At 37.5% G+C, this 17,017-nt stretch overlaps 1 protein-coding gene across 1 annotated transcript; it reads right to left on the bottom strand.

The window, feature by feature from the left end:
- Positions 1-2,033: 2,033 nt before the first annotated feature.
- RNF32 (ring finger protein 32) lies at positions 2,034-16,762 on the bottom strand. Its single transcript, XM_084507484.1, has 8 exons — positions 16,639-16,762; positions 15,847-16,111; positions 11,270-11,412; positions 9,551-9,583; positions 8,986-9,110; positions 8,662-8,770; positions 2,859-3,023; positions 2,034-2,455 (listed from the first exon to the last, which is right to left on the bottom strand). Exons 1-8 carry the CDS (start codon positions 16,660-16,662, stop codon positions 2,216-2,218), a joined length of 1,104 nt encoding a protein of 367 aa, XP_084363610.1. The 5' UTR covers positions 16,663-16,762; the 3' UTR covers positions 2,034-2,215.
- Positions 16,763-17,017: the final 255 nt, after the last annotated feature.

The raw sequence follows: 17,017 nt of genomic DNA, 5'->3' as shown, positions 1-17,017 counted from the left end.
TAAATGTCAAATGTGAATGGCCCTTGCTATGCTTTAAGCTTTAAATTGGTTCTCAGATGTCCATTATAACACAATTCTTTTGGCTTGTATCAGCTCTTCAGAGGCTCAAAAGCTGCATTTCCATTTTTATTCTCTCCTACGTAAGAAGTAACCTCCCAAGTTATCTCAGCAGTTTGATGCAGGCCTCCTCATCCTTTTCACTTACCTGAGGGACCCTCCTGTGTTTCTCGAAATGCATTGCTCAGAACTGCACACAGTAACCTCCAAGCTTGAGGCCTCAGATGACAGCAGGCATGTCTTTGATAGCTTTTTGTTTGCTGTTGTGGTCTTGTTTCCAACAGCATTCATTCATACTGAATACAAACATATTTCTGGATGTTTCTCTAGACAAAGTCTATGTATTGCTACATTGATAGGGAGTGAGAAAAATATTTTGGGAATGGTATTTGTTCATGTCACTAACACCAGCAGTGGGCTTGTGTGCACCCTCAGCACGTTTGCTGATGATACCAAGCTGAAGGGAAGGGATGCCATCCACAGGGGGACCTGGACAGGCCTGAGGTGGGCCTGTGTGAACCTCAGGAGGGTCAACAAGGCCAAGTGCAAGGTCCTGCACCTGGGTTGGGGTAATGAGGGGGTGAGAGCAGCCCTGAGGAGAAGACCTTAGGGGGGTGGTGGTGGTTGAGAAGCTTGATATGAGCCAGCAATGTGTGCCTGCAGTCCAGAAAGCCAACCGTGTCCTAGGCTGCACTAACAGCAGCGTGGGCAGCAGGGCGAGGGAGAGGATTGTCCCCCTCTGCTCTGCTCCTTTGAGACCCCACCTGGAGCCTGCGCCCAGCTCTGGAGCCCCCAACAGAAGGACAGGGAGCTGTTGGGGGGAGTCCAGAGGAGGGCCATGAGGATCATGAGAGGGCAAGAGAACCTCTCCTGTGAAGAGAAGCTCAGAGAGCTGGAGTTGTTCAGCCTGGAAGGTAAAGAGACTCTGGAGAGACCTTATAGGTACTGGAAGGCTGTACCTTCCTTTAGGTACTGGAAGGCTGCTACAGGAAAAGCCGGGGAAGGACTCTGTCAGGAGAGTAGTGATAGGACAAGGGGGAATGGCTTTAAACTGAAAGAGGGGAGATTTAGATTAGGTATTAGGAAGAAATTCTTCACTGAGAAGGTGGTGAGGCCTGTCCCAGGCTGCACAGAGGAGCTGTGGCTGCCCTATCCCTGGCAGTGCCCAAGGCCAGGCTGGATGGGGCTGGGGGCAGCCTGGGCTGCTGGGAGGGGGCCCTGCCCATGGCAGGGGGTGGCGCTGGATCATCTTTAAGGTCCCTTCCAACCCTGAACATTCTTTGATACTATAGACAGGGTTATTGCTATATACGTGTAAGAGTATTTGCTCTTGGATTTTTCAATTATATCCCACTTTTAGACCAACTTTATTTCTTCTGATACTGGTAATTCAAGACCTGCTCACGGAGGTATAACGTAGGAGAGTTTCTGAAGTCTTAAAGTTAAAATGTGACATTTCATGGTTTCCACTACATCTGTGGGACTGTATTCTGCTGCACAAATTAACTGAATTGGCTTTTTTTTTCTTGGTAAATCCCATGTCAACTACTAGTTCTTTTTAAGTAGCATGTTACTTTTTGTTTCCTGAAAAAAAAAAAAAAAAAAAAATCGTGCAAATCCTCAGGATTTCCTTTTTCCTCCCTGGTTTCAAGATAGGGTTATCAATTGCTAGTCATTTACAGCATCACACATTCTCCACAAATTCTTAACAATAACAGTCTCTGAAAGCCCTATAGACAGCTTTCTGGCTGCCTTTCAGCTGAGTTATTAAGCAGCTGATCTGTAGAACACACAAACAGAATACAGTACAAGTGCTACAAAGTAACAGGCAGAAAAACAAACAGGTAAGGGCTAACAGTGGTCTTTTGCTGAAGGAACACAATGCTGAAATCAACTATGCGTCATCTTTGGGAAAGGTGGGAGTGACAGAGGGAGGGAGGAGAAAAAAATGCTGAGACCAAAGGTGAAACTGAATATAAAAGTGAAGCAACAGCACCCTTCTAACTTTTATTTCTCTAAATACAAAGTGAATACCATAGTACATACAAAAACTGTTTGTTCTTGAAATCTTTTCAGATCTGGATCTGAAAAGGCTCCAGAGTTAGAAGTACACGTGTTGTCACCTATTTTTACGAGGACGTTCATTGAGCTATACAGATCAACATTTGAGGACCTTCTTTTGGTAATATGAGCGACATAAAGGACAAATATGCCGTACTCCCAAGGAAAACTCTTCAAATGCTTGAAGACAGGTATGATGAAACAGATGTGAACAAGAAAGCAGAACAGCCTGTCGTGAAAACTGATTGCTGTTACCAGAAAGGATGCTGGCAGGTTGAGAAGTCGAACTGAGTGGCATGATACAGATAGGACAGTCAACTATCTCCTGCCGCAATGCCTAAGTAAACAAAATAAAAACAAAAAATCCTGTAGAGTGATAAAAGTAATAGAATATAAATATATCAAGATTGCTAATTAGGTTTATCAAAATACAGTAGTCAAAATTCGAACATTCTAAGAATATTTTTACTCAATTTTGTCTACAGTCACTTTGGGCTATTTAATGGAATAAAAGAGATGCTGCTGAAGTATGAGTAAATCTCTGAACTGTAAAAACTTTTTTTTTTTTTTTAAAAAAAAAGATCCCTGATTTGGAACAGATATTAAAAACCCACAAAACTATAACAAAAAAAAAATCAAGAAAATCTCAGTGGTGCTGAAGATCTCTGTGCCTTAAAAGAGCAAAAACATTATGATTGCAGAACTTGCTTGTTTGTTTGAAACCAAGAAAGCCAACCAACCTGCATCTGGATCTTCTCCCAGTCATTTTCACTTACAAATATTTCTTTTTCTTCCACCTGCTGAAACACATCTCGACTTGCAGCTATAGTGGAATCTATCTCAGCAAAAAATTCATCTAGGTTTATGTCGTAAGAACTCAACAGGCGACTGCTGATCTGTTGAACCTGAAAGGAAAAGTGACTCCTGTTAGACCTGGAGTTGCTTATGAGCAGTTTGTATGTGGAATTATCAGCTCTTGGACAAGGGGTCTGATTAGCTGCATGATCTCAGGAATCTTGTTGCAATTTTAGTCCCCAGCCACTACTGATGGACTATTATACTTTGGGGAAAAAAACACAGTTTTGAATGAACTTTCTGAAGATAGATGTAGCATTCTTAACCCATTGGGTGGAGCAGAGATAGTACAGCTGTGTTGTAGCGAAAGATTGTATAGAAATTTCTCTTGTTGCTACCACACTATCTGGAAGGTCTATAGGGAGTCACAGAAGCTTTAGGCTTGGCTGTGGAGACTCTGCCTGTAAATAGTTAAAGCAGTTTTGCGAAGCACTGCCTGGTCATGTTACAGGTGTTGGAATGTGACCCTTCCTCTCCATACATTTCCTTTGAGTGAAAACTCAATAGGAAAACAGTGAGCCATCTTTTCAGGGAGGAAGGGGTGGGAAGCGAGGGGTGAGGTAGTAGGAGTTGTCAAGGTCAGATACCTCAATGGTGCCTGAACACTTTCTTATTGCTTCATTTTACTCCTTTGGCAGCTTTTTATATTAGGACATGCTCCCTTACAACTGCTAAAGGTGACCTTTCATAGCATACATCAGAATATTCAAGGCAAAGTTTTCTAGACCTGAGGGACACAAGAAGCCAAATCCCTCCTCTGCCTGCACTACACTCCCCCAAACGTAAAGAACCAACAAAAAAGAAAAAAAAATCACCATAGAAACCAGCCCACTTAATGCTCTAAGTTATCATTCAAACTCTGAAACTCTCGTTTCTTTCTTGAACATGAAAAAAACCATAATAGCAGTTTTTAATAATATCATCACATAATGCACAAGTATGAGAATGTGTTCCAGTGAAACCTTTTTTTTTTTTTTCTCTCAATAGAGACTTCAAGGAGACAAATATTAGAAGTGGCCAGATAAGAGAAATCATGAAAACTATCACACAAGACAAGTCATTTGGTTCTTGCTGTTAGCTTTGATGCTGTGTATTTTTTTTTTAATTTTACAGTTTAATTCAGTGATAGATGAGATCTATTATGACTTGCTGTATTTGCAAATGATCTCTAGCACAACAGCATATTGAAAAAGGATGTATCCACCTGTCAGTGCCAATTGGGCTTAGCTACAGTGTTACATGATGCTGATGTGTGAACTTAGTGTAACTAAATAAAAATGAAATCCCTCTGAGCACCCCTGCGTGGTGTATGCATGTTAATCACAGCGTGATATGAAACGAAGCAGTACTTTATGAATTTTGTGGGAGAAATTCTATATCTAGCAAAGAGCAGATGGGTAATCTTGTGCTTCCTTCATGATTGCTCACCGACAAGAAAGCAAAAAGTAATTCTGTTCCATGCAAACACACACACTGACCTTTAGTGGTATGTGTAAAACAAAAAATAAACAAACAAAAATCCCACCACAGGCCTCCTTCAATATTTACACTACGTGGTTTCCAAACAATCCCAAGTGATGACCGAGACGTGAAATACCAATGCACTACGCTTAATCAGAGTTGGTCTTTGATGGCTTGAGGTGATTATATATTTAATAAAACTACTAGGAATGTCACTGCTTAATCTGAACTGTTGTTACCTAAGTTCTAAAACTGGATCTGCTTTGGTCCTGATTTATGCTCAGTCTTCATTTATGTCAGTATCAAACTTGAACAAACCTGAATTGTTTTCACAAGAAAGCTAGGGCAGTGGGAAGCTAGAGCAACCATGAAGATGCTTTATCTTTCACTGAGAGCCTCTCAGGACCCAAAATTTGAGGGAAAACAACCACATTTTGACTTGGCCCTGGTCCAGTGTCTATTTCTGTGAATCTGAGAGCGACACAAACAGCATGTGGTCAGCTCCAGGACTCAGTCTGTCTTTGTGAACTACAGTATTACTTGACAGACCGCTGAGGAAAATTAACCAACAATGGAAGCAGAAAGCAGGAGGCAGAGAAAGTGGCTGCGATTGCATTAAACTAAGTAGTGTCCGCTTGCTTTCTGTGCCTGCACTGTTTGATCCCTTTTCCCTCAGCAGGGAGAAGCCCTCCACTTCTGAGCTCGAACTTGTTTCTCTAGCCCATTTCACTAAATGATCCTGAGAGTCCCCCTCATGAGCTTCCTTGCACAGAAACTGTAAAAATAGAGGAAAATTCCTGCCTAAGACAGCGTTCTATTAAGTTCCCCTGCTGCTAAGATACTATCTGCTTTGAGCTACTCCTGTATTTTCTGCAGCATGACCTGACCCAACCCATATTCATCAATCAGCAAATAGAGTCCAGGTTTGGGAAGGAAAAAAAATGCAACAAATATAACTCAAATTTTATGTTAACTAGCAAAACAGTACTGTCAAAATGTACAGAAAGGAATAAGCATTTTGTATAAATTGTTAGTGTTATATTGTGTTCTAACATTTAAATATTCAATCTTGCTGTGTCCTACTGCATAACGTGGAATACATTTTTTTTCCCAGATCTGAAACTAATAGAATTTATTTCTGAAAATGCTATGCTAGTGTATTTCATCTGTGACTTCTTAAAACTTGAATAGCATGGCATAAACAGAATATTTGAAATACTCTGTCGATATGCAGAACTACATCAGTCATCTGTACAGAAGCACAAGACTATGATAAAATAAAATGACAAAACAAAGCACCGATGTGAACTTTGTCCACAGGGAAGCCTTTTTAAGTGATCCAATGTCTGCAAATTGCTTACTAATGTGTTGACTTATGGCAACCCTCAAAAGTAAAATGAAAAGGCTGGAATTTACAGCATATCAATGAATCAGTTGATAAGCTTTTACTGGTTTAATATCCTCCTCATTTTGCTGCTTGGAGCCACTTCAAGTTAGCAACAGAATGTTTACCATCTCCATGTGATAAAGGAAGTCAAACGACTAAACAAATTCCAGGACCATTATACTGTTTGGTGAGATTTAAATTAAAATTGTTGGGAGAAATCACGTGGAGGGGGAGGAAGAAACTAAAGCCAGCTACACCATTTCACAGTGACTTACCTTGCTTCCTAAACAATGGTCAACATATTTAGCAAAGCTGGAGATAATGCAATGCATTTGAAAAGATTTCATTGCATCAATAAAAGGCTATACCACAATTAAATGACATACACAAGAGACATTTATAGAAAGGATCAAAGAAATTCACTACCTAACATGCTGAAGCAACACCCTACTTTCTGCATATACCAGTGCTAAAAAAGCAGCATTGTTTGGATTCTGGCCTTTCTTATCTCCTTTGATCTAGATTATTAAAAAATCCAATCATAGGTGTAATAAGGGCTACTGTATGACCCTGAAACAAGTAATATATGTCCTTCTAGAACTAATATTTCAGACATCATTTTTTATTTTGTGATATTTATTTAAGAGTATGAAACTTGACATTTAACCTTTGCCATCCTTCCAGAAGAGGAAGGGTTATTAAAATTTTGATTTTTTTCCAGTTGTGATGCTGTTTGATTATGCTAACATTTAGGAAGTGACATTTTAAAAGCACAGCACAAGCTTGAGAGGCAAAATTTATTTTAGAAAAGCTTTTTAGCTTCTGGAAATGGATAGCTCCTTGTGAAAAATTTCTTTAGTGTTTTCATCAACCAACACTTAAAAGTATAAGAGCTAACAGTAGGAAAACTCATCTACAATTCCCACTTGAGAGCCACTAAGAAAAATGGATGTATATCCTTTAATTGTAATTGGTACTGAATTAATTTAAACCTGGCTAATCCATATAAGAAGACTTTATAAGTTTATTCTTATTAGAAGGTGAAGAATTAGTTCCCATTTTGTTCTCTGCAAAAACCTGAAGTGGTATGTATGAGAATTATTTCTTAATGCTGAAAACTATACGTGGACAAAATCTTAAAGGAAGATTATCCCATGGTTTACTATCATCTGATAAAATGTGAGCAGTTTTATCCATTTGTTTCTTTCTAAAACTGTTATCTAACATAAGGTCTCTAAAAGCTAGCCCATTGTAGGTAGCTTAATAGACAACTACTGCAGACATCTGAAGTTCTGGTGAGGAAAAAAAATATAACAAATAGCAGCCAGCTATTTCAGCACATTTAGAAGCTTTCTTCAGCTTCCCATTACTGAGATGTTGTGTGTAATTAAGCATGGTGTCTTGATCTCACAGAAGGTTGATAACCTTGTTGGGAAAGAGGCATTCCCCGGTCCTCCATGCAAGAAAATCTGTTTCTGTTTTCTGTTCTCATCATGCTACTTGAGGACAGTCACAAGCCACCAAAGTATTCACTTCTTCTAAACTTAAACGTTTAAGCACTTCCACATGTAATGTTAGCTTTCTTCAGTTACCCCCATTTTTTTTTTTTTTTCCATTAGCAAAGGACTTTGCATTGACTACAAGGCAGTACAACAACCATTGAACTGTCTCCATAGCCAGGCTGAGAGCAGTATTTTGTCTCCCATAGCCACCGGCACCACAGAAGCAGAACAGTGCTATCAGTTTTGTTGTAACAGTCTGCAAGATGATCTGTAGGGTACCCATCATACATAAATATCATACATAATACAGCCAGAGAGGGTCCCTGCATCCAAAACTGTGCTCTAGCGGTATACAACCAAGTAAGTGCGGCAAACAATGAAAGGATAGGCAGTAAGAAGCCTTCCTCTATAAGCAGTCTTCTATTTGAATACAGTAGTGATTAAAAAACCAACCAACCAACCATCAACAAAAAATAAACCAGAATGATTCAAGTATTGGTTTAAACCTACCACTGATTTAGCTTGCAATGCAGGTAAGAGTATTTTCCTTGTTGTAAGCACTAGCTATGCTGAAATTCATGTCTTGATTGATCAGGCCTATTGATCAGGCCATTTGATAACCTGGACTGGAAAATGGCATATCTTGCTGCCTGAGGCATGGGTTGGTAATTGCACACCAGAGTGGTTTTTGTACTGAAAAGTTGAGTTGGACTGGCTGTTATTAAACTGGGGGAAGGTGGGAAGTTGGCAAAGAACTTGAGGATTGCAGCTGCATGCTTGAAGGGATGCAGGGTCACTGCAAAATCCTTGTACCTGATATGGCCTAATTTGTAGGGGGTCAGGACCCCAATTTATTATAGTCCGACTTGCATTTGAGCAGAAGTTAGAGAAGAGTGAATCTACATGATGGAACTATCCAGGTCTGTGCTGAGTGAAGAAATTCTGGGACTGCAGAGAGGATATGATTGTTTATGCATTTGTTTGTTTCTCCCCTTACTATACTGACGCGCGGAAAAGACTCCACAACCATAAATACCCCCTCATGGGAAACAGATTACTGTGACTTATCAGAAATGGAAGGGAAATAGAGACTCATAAAAACCCTTGTTGATGTTGGCCAAGGCAAAAGGCAGGCCTTGAATTATTTTCTCTGATTTTTACCTTGAAAAGAGGGTGGCGTGAAGAGACTAACAGAACAACACAGTGTTTCCAATGCTGCTTGCTTGGCATGAGCAACAAGGAATAAATGAAAAGGTAGAGAGCAGATACTCAAGAGTTTTGATTTAAGGGAGTTTAATCACATCAAAGAAATGGACCACAGAAGCAAGTCCAACATACCTTTTCCTCAAAGAACTGTTTTCTTAGTTTGCTGTCTTTAGGAGGCACTGTTTTTCTCAAGTTTTTATACCATTTTCTAACAATATATCCCCTCCAGGAAGCTTGAATTCTGTAAGAAAAAGGACTGTTCAAGAAGAGGAAAATTAAATTTATATAATTTTGCTATTTACGTGAAACAATCATTTTACATTGTTTCCCCCAAACATTAACTTTTGTAGTGCATTCATTCTGTCTAGTTCCTTATTAAAGTTTTAACAAATTTGGAACATTATTTGGAAATAAGTTTCATCCAGTGATGATGCCTCTAGCATAAGTAAGGCTTACCTAATAACACACTTTATTTTATACAAGCGCGCCCCATCATGTATTACTCTGGTCTGGTACTGCTTTTTCCTACACATAGGACAAGACTTTTTACCTGTAAATTTTTCAAAGGCTTTCAGGCATGCCTGAAAAAAAAAAAAGCAATTAATTACAATATATTTGATATCATTGAAACAGGTGAAACAGGTCAGATTACAGAATGTAAAAGCTTCATGCAACAATCTATGAAAACTGTACAAAATGTTTATTTTTATAATTAAAATATTAGAGAAATTTGGAAATGTAAATATATTCCTATGATTTATTTTTTTTAAATTAAGCTATTCCTGTTTTGTATACAAATGCATAACTCAGTTACAAACTATGATTTCCCATACAGCTTTGAATAGATAATAAATGGAGTGAAGGGCCTCATCATAAAATAGCATAAAATTTAATTTCTTACTGTAAGAATCCAGAAACAAAATTATTTCTCAAGATTATATTTAATTCATTAAGATATTCACTTAAGTAGTTTAAAACATGTATTATATATGTTTGAGCTGTTAAACAAATGAATACTCACTTTATGGAATACATGGGAACATGAAAGCAGCACCTATTTTTCAAAGGAACAAAAACACAAGACTTAAAGCCATTATAAATGCTGAAAAGAAAAGAACATTGACAAAAATTCTGACTGCCTGAAAGGTCATCACTTTCTTTCTGTGATTATTGCATCTGGTGAAAATAAAATTAGTCTTCTATACAAATTACTTAATAGAGAACAGCTTAAACCAATTTGTGAATTTTTGCATTGACAACACATGGAGTGGCAGAAAGTAAGAAATGCCAACTGCCATTGACTTGAGCAAAAGATTATGAAACAAGTACTGAAAATGAAAGCTGATTATTTTTTTCCCTTTCCCCCACAAAGACGTTAAATTTCAAGAAGTGATATACATCAAATGCAGCATTTCACATGTACAAAAAAAAAAAAAAAAAAAAAAAAAAGAGAGAGAAAGCATGTTCACAGGCTACAAGAAAACTTCACCTTTATCTGACCTAAATTCCCACCAAATGCTGATGATCTCCATCCTGACAAAAGATACAGAGTTGGACAAAAAAGGCAGTTGGCTCTTAGGGGAAGGAAAAACTGGGAAAGGAGTGAAAACCAGAACAAGTAGTGTGCACTATTGAGCTCGCAAACACAAAAGGATTAATGGCTAGCAGCCAGCTGAAGGAAAAGCTTTCAGATACAGTGGCTTTTTTCCCTTGAGGGATGAAAGCTAACGAAACACTGAGGACAAAAAGAATTCCAGAGGCATTTCCCTTTTTGTGCCAAATCTAAAGTAACCTTCTTAATGAGTGCTGTCTTTTGCTCTCTCTTGTCAAGCTTTAGACTTCTAGGTAGCCAGAAATTGGCAGAATGGTCTTTTGCCAGATCCATCCCACCTGTCTTTGGACAATTGTACACCTCCAGTTAATGTTGAAGTAAAAGGAAGCAAACCCCCTCCATTTAAGGTTATTAAAGACCTTGATTCACATCACAGGCTTGGCTGTAAAAAATCTTAAAGGAAAACAAATTAAAAAGAGGGAAAAGGTAGAAAAGAAACACCCTGAAACACACTGTGGAAAGAAACTTGCAAGCAGTTCAGGTAATTCTTCTAATTACCATCACCGCCTCTCTGGAGCTGCACTCCTCTTCAATCAGTCACCTGTCCCTTTTGCTTAACATTTTCAAGATGATACATGAGAGAATCTAATAAAGCATGATGCTACACACATGGCCACCAAGGTAAAATGCAAGTGTTCATTCAGATAACTGAAGTAAATGATGGAATGGCATTAAGAGCACACCTACTTCCATTTTCCACATAGAAATGACTATTGAATTAAACTACAAAGTAATAAAACTTGTGAGAAAACAAAACATATCTGAAATTGTTTAATTAGCGAATATTTACCATTCTGATGAGCAAAGGATAAGATCAGATACAACAGGAGTTAAAACGGAGCAAAAAATAGCCTATATTTGCTTTGCAAGAGCAGACAAAAATTGCTGACTGCCTTCTCCTCTACTATCATAACCTCATCAGTGATCAAACACTACCAACCTTTCTCTAACATCTCATTTCCAAAATACTTTCAGAGTAGGCTGATAATAGCTAGGTCCAGCTATTAAATACTAAATGGTGTCTTAAGGTTGACCTTTTAATTTCCTTCCTTTCCTCCTCCACCTAATGAGTCTTAGCCGTAACTCTGGAAAATCTTAATTAAATTGTGTAGTGCACAGATAATGTACCTGAGGCTGAAGTGCAAACTCTTCCCTGCATATTGCACAAGGCTGTATGGAATCCCCATGCTGTATGGATCTCTGCTTTATTTTTGCCCATTCTTCAGCAGTTAGTGGCAAGGAAGGGGGCTCAACTAGTCCTAATTTCTGAGCTGCAGACAGCAAAAAGAACAAATCACTGGATAATGCCCACTGGCAGATGCAGACAATGGCTTTTCTGCATATGAAATTCATTGATAATGCATTTATTTAAAAATACTTATACAAATACTTCAAATAAATTTATCATCAAACAAACTACTGGCGGACAACATACCTCCTACTATTAGCTAGCTATTTTCTAATTTTGGAACTTCTTTCAATTACAGGATTTATATAGGAATTTTAAAAATGTAAACTTATTTGCTAAGTAATATGAATTTGATAGCTGTTCACAGCTATTAAGATGGGGATAATTAACTAGACAATGTAACAAAGCACAATAACATAATTTCAAAATCTAAGTATAAACAAGATTGGGAATCCATTTCTAAAGGTTTCTTTAACATTACATGATGGTATTCTTGAAATAAAATGAAACATGGATGAAACAGTATATTAAAAATTGGTGGTGAAAAATGCTGAAGTGTGGTATGACTGTGATGGATGCAAGAGAAGGAGCTTAATAAAAGAAAAGAGATGGTTACTGGACACCAATGACAGTGGCTTTTGTCGCAGGTCACCAGTGACAGTGACTTCTAATAAATGATCTAGTCAATTTCAAACAGTAACTGTGAGGTGCTTTCCTGAACATCCACAACAAATCTCAGCCTTCTCAAAGGAGGAATTAATGAAAATACTTTCAATATTTCCAACCCCACAAATGTCAGGTAAGAGCCAGGATCAGTATTCCAGCACTATACCAAATATACTATTTGGTACAGCAAAGAATAGACCTTTGTCATCTTTTGAGACCAGAGTAAGCAGTTTATGTGAACTGATTACAGTCAGTAGAGGAATGCTCTAGGTATGTGTAATAAGGCAAAACACAAGTCCATGACAGGGCATCAATGGCATTTGCTAAAACCAGAAAGGAAGAGGAACATGGAAGGAAAGAAGAGGAATAATCAGAATCCAAGCTGATCATGCCTACCTGGGAGCTTTAGTTGTAAACGGGAAGGGTCAACACTTTCATTCATACCAGAGAATGGATCCTACCAAAATCTTTGCATAGACCTTCTTTATAGCTTCAAACATACACAACAAATTTGATTTAATGTCTTAGAACAACTGGATGGCTTTGAGATTTCAAGGAGTGTCAGCGTACTTTGGAACTACTTGGAAATTCCTTTCTGCACCTAAGGTTTGGTTCACGGGCACACCACCTTGTTACTTCTGTCGCCCTTGTAAAGGTATCAAGCCAAATGTCAACCATGCATGTTTTGCAATGCATATAAACCTAAGTATCAAACGAAAATTTGAAGCAATACCATAAATTACATTGGTGGTCATATATGAAATGTCTTAGCTTAGAAACACTTTCTGTTCCCAGACAACTTGATACCCGAACACGACGGCACCTCCACACGTGAGGAGGGGAGCTCACAGCTCTGTCTGCAGGCTATGGGCTACAGTTCAAACCACTCAGTCTCAAGCAGCACTGTACATATATGCAGCACTATATTTTCCAAACGTAAAATATATTTTAACAATATGTATCATTGTCTTTCAATTCTGGTGCAATAAAATGCACTCATCTGGTGATATTGGTGGTGAAAAATAATGTGAGCTTGAAGAGAGCTATGAAAGACCCTACAAACTTTAGATGCTATGTTCATCTATGGTCAGAATATGTATTTGACTTAAAGCTTATGCATGAATTGCTGAAAGTGGCATCTGAGTGGCGAAAAAAGTTCTAACCAGGTGCTTTCTATCTTGAAGAGTACATGCTGCACAGACCATCCAATCCTTGAGGAGCACATGGTGCTCAGATCAGTGTGTTTCTGCTACAAAAGAGGAATCAGATTATAAAACACATGATAAAAGTTCTAGTAAAAACATATATCAAATTTCATCTGACAGTAATACCTAAGAGTATCAGTGAATAAATAAGGAAACAGGATCCCACTTTGATAGTCCAATATACACAGTGCCAGTTTTTATGATGACAAAAACTGGATATACAGGGAGTGAACAACATAGCAAACCAGTCACAGCATGAAAGACAGTATCACAACACAAAAAATGCCTACCCTTGATTTTCTTCCAAGCACTGTGGTCAGAGACTGTTTTAGGGAAGACAATGAGATGGCTTTGTGGAAAGCCGTTTGTATACGCCCGGGGTAAAAAAAAAAAGCTTATTAAAAACTTTCACAAGTGGATGATTAAAGCTGCCAAATAGGAAGAGATTGGAGGCAAAACCTAACTTCTAAATAATATAAACCAGATGGGATATTTGTGAGGGACAGGTTATACAGGTGCTTAGAAGGAAAGCTTTTATACAACGTAGTTGATGAAGGAAAACTGGCAGCAGGACACACAAGAAGTGATATGCGGTTGATGCAAATGGCTCTGTGAAGATATTCTTGAAACACCACTTAGAATAAATATAAGTAATGAAAGCCTACCTTTATCACAGCTCAAGACATCCAAGAGTTTTCAGCCTTATGCGTCATTTACAAGCTCAACCTATCTAGTGACACACCCATTTTACATCTGAGTTATTTATGTTCAAATGAACATTAGCAAAGTGATTATATACAGTAACCTCCAAACCATTATGATTAGCTTTTAGGACTCAAGCCCCTGTTGAGAAAAAAATTAATGATAGAAGCCTGTTTGAGACCCACAAACTTGAGAAGAGAAAACTGTATTCAACTATGTTGAATACGTTTGTTGTTTCACAACTGTAAGGTTTAAAATGAACAATTCTTAAAAAAGAGAAAGCTTAATATAAGCATTGTAAATTCATGAGAGATTATAGGTGAAAATACTAATAAGCAAAACACAGAAACAATTGCAATGACTTCTTAAAATCTTTCAGCACATTCTTTGAATCACTTGCACAAACATTCATATGGGACCTCTCAGTCAATGCTGCGATTTAAAGAGAAAATACTTCGTCTTTCTTATAATTGCAGAGAACATGCTCACACTTGGGCTGCATTTTTTCACAACCTTTAGCTTCCATAATCACTCATTATTTATATTTGCCTTAACCCCAGTACTTCTCTGCTTTTCTTCTCCCTCCCCCCCCCATTCTCTCCTCTTTCAAATTCCTCTTCAAACGGAACCAAAGAAAAAACCCTCTCATCTTTAGAAGTATAACCAAGCAAACATACTAATAATAATCTAGTCTTACTACCTTTGTCCTATCACTTGTTACACTCGCTTGTTGTGTATTATCTTAAGTTACCCTCTTAACCTTCAGCTGATTCCAAAAGGCAGATGCCTGTGCTTGTATGGAGCCTCATTGATTTACATGGTTCTCTTTAGAGCTGGGACTACTGTGACAGTTACTACAGCAAAGGCAACATGATCTTCAGGGAGGCCTGGGGGCATTTTTATGAAACAGAATAAATAAAACAATTATTAATGATGATGAAAGTTTATTATGCTTAAAAGTGTAAACTGTTGAGCTGGAAGATTCTTTCAGACAAGTGTAATCAAGGCGGCAAAAAGGATGGAGACAAGATGTTCATGGTAAGAATACTGTAGAAACCTTTAGAAAGGGACAAGAGAAAATGGAAACTGACCACTGTGAAGCACATCTGGATTCCTGGTCTGCTAAGATGCTCCATGGCTATGTTTTTTTTTTTTTTTTTTTTTTTTTTTTTTTTTTTTAAGCAATATTATCTGTCACTGCTCTACAACTGTATTATTATAATACTATTTAAAAGTGAGTTTTCTCACCAGGCATCATTCCAAGCCCTCACATCTGTGACTTTTATCTTGCTGCATGTTTGCTTCCAAATTTGAAAAAGGTATTTAACTACAGGTGTTAATTCGTCCTGGGTTTAGCCCCAGGACCATTGTAAAAACAAACCTTTTTAACTTTGAGTAAAGGTGGGTATACATTAACACAGAATATATTTAACGCAGCAGTAGTAAATGTCTTTTTACTGAATAAGGAATAAAAGAAACAATTTCAAATAGACATAAAAATTATCTTATTAGTAATACATTATCCCAAATAAATACAATATCCACTTAACTGATGATTTATTTGAGAATATAAGGTAATGAAAGTTATGATAGTCAATACAGAAAACTTTTTAAAAAAGTGTAAGAGACTAGAATTTTTCTTCCTCAAGATGCACTAGTTGTCATAATGCACCTTCATTGCATTTTAGGTTTTAATAGGTTTTAATACATTTCAGATATGAAGATGCATTCAAGACACCAATGACGATTTCATTGTTTAAATGACCGTTTACAAAATGGCCTAAATAGCTGGCTATGACATATCTGAAAAACAAGACTTTATGCTGTATAGCACTGAATAATCTTATTGAATGGGAAGTTTAGCTTCCTCATTTTAGTTTATTTTAAATAAAATGAAAGAATTAATGAATCTGAATATAATATATTATATATATTAGGTTTACCTAACGTTAGACGGGGAGGATTGGGATCAAGCACATACTCCCTTTCTGCATCTTCTTTATTTTTGTGGTGAGTGCTCTTTTTTCGTAGTCCAGTATCTATTACTGCTTTGGCCATCTCTTTGTTCACAGGTTTGTAAATGTTCCTGATATTCCTTGACTTAAAAGGATCTGCTAATGAAAGATCCTGGAGCTGATGACTGTGTATTATATGATCCTGTAAAGCAACTGCAGAAACTGCCATCCCCTCTCGTTCAGAAAAGTGGCTCTAGAAAGAAAAAAAATCTTCTATAGCTATTATTGTAAATGAATTAAAAAGATAAAATACCAATTTAAATGAAATTCTGCTCTTAGCCAATGTTTTTGCATGTGCATAAAAGTCTTTTAAAAGTCAAAGACTTTTATGCACATGCAACTCCTGTACTTGAATTCTAACATACAATTACCATAATGTGAAATCTAAGATTGATGTTTCTGACACATCCTAGTTTTTAACTTATAAAAAGTCAAATGAAATCTTTGATTTATCGTTTATATTAAATAAAATAGCAGTAATTTTTAAGTTTTAATTACTGAACCCATAATTATTATATGCAATAAACTCATTATGGACTATAAAAGTCTGGCATGCCCAAACACATTTTATTTCAATTAAAAACAATCCCAAAGGCTATCCTTGTCTTCAGAACACTGACTATAAACAAGAATATATTATTTTTATACAGGTAATGTGTTTATCTATTGCTGCATTTCTCCCCACCCTTCTACCTTACTTTAAAAGATGTGAAATCATACCTTGTAAAAACCATGACGCTCCATTGACCGTCTTTAGATGATTCTTCAAAAGTCACGTGGTTCTGTGAACAGAAATATCCAAGAACATGAATAACATTTCTCAGCAGAAACAGCCTTGCTAATACTTACAGTTTTGTTCATTTTCCCCTAGGCCTGGCAGAGGGGAAAACTTAACACTTATTCCACGCACAGAAGTTAACTCTGGGTCCATAAACAAGCCTGTGCCCCTCCCCTGTCAACCTTATCTCATCCCCAGTGTATCTCTCTCTGTGCACATATTGTTAAGCAGAACACCTTCAAAACCAGTGGTGGTAATAACAAATTTCAAGCGGACCAAGTTAAAAATACAGCTGTAGCAGTAAGTCCCATTGAACTGTTT

Source organism: Aythya ferina (assembly GCF_964211825.1).
Source record: "Aythya ferina genome assembly, chromosome: 2".
Lineage (NCBI taxonomy): Eukaryota > Metazoa > Chordata > Aves > Anseriformes > Anatidae > Aythya > Aythya ferina.
Note: the sequence above shows the minus strand (reverse complement) of the source record. Positions and strands in the feature narration are given on the sequence as shown.

Excerpts from the sequence above, each read along its gene's own strand:
- RNF32 (XM_084507484.1), bottom strand. The coding sequence starts at position 16,662 with ATGGAGCGTCATGGTTTTTACAAG. Across the intron at positions 9,584-11,269 it reads AGTTTGCACTTCAGCCTCAG|GTGCTGCTTTCATGTTCCCA; the intron begins GTACATTATCTG and ends TTTGAAAAATAG. Across the intron at positions 2,456-2,858 it reads GGGAGAAGATCCAGATGCAG|GCATTGCGGCAGGAGATAGT; the intron begins GTTGGTTGGCTT and ends TTGTTTACTTAG.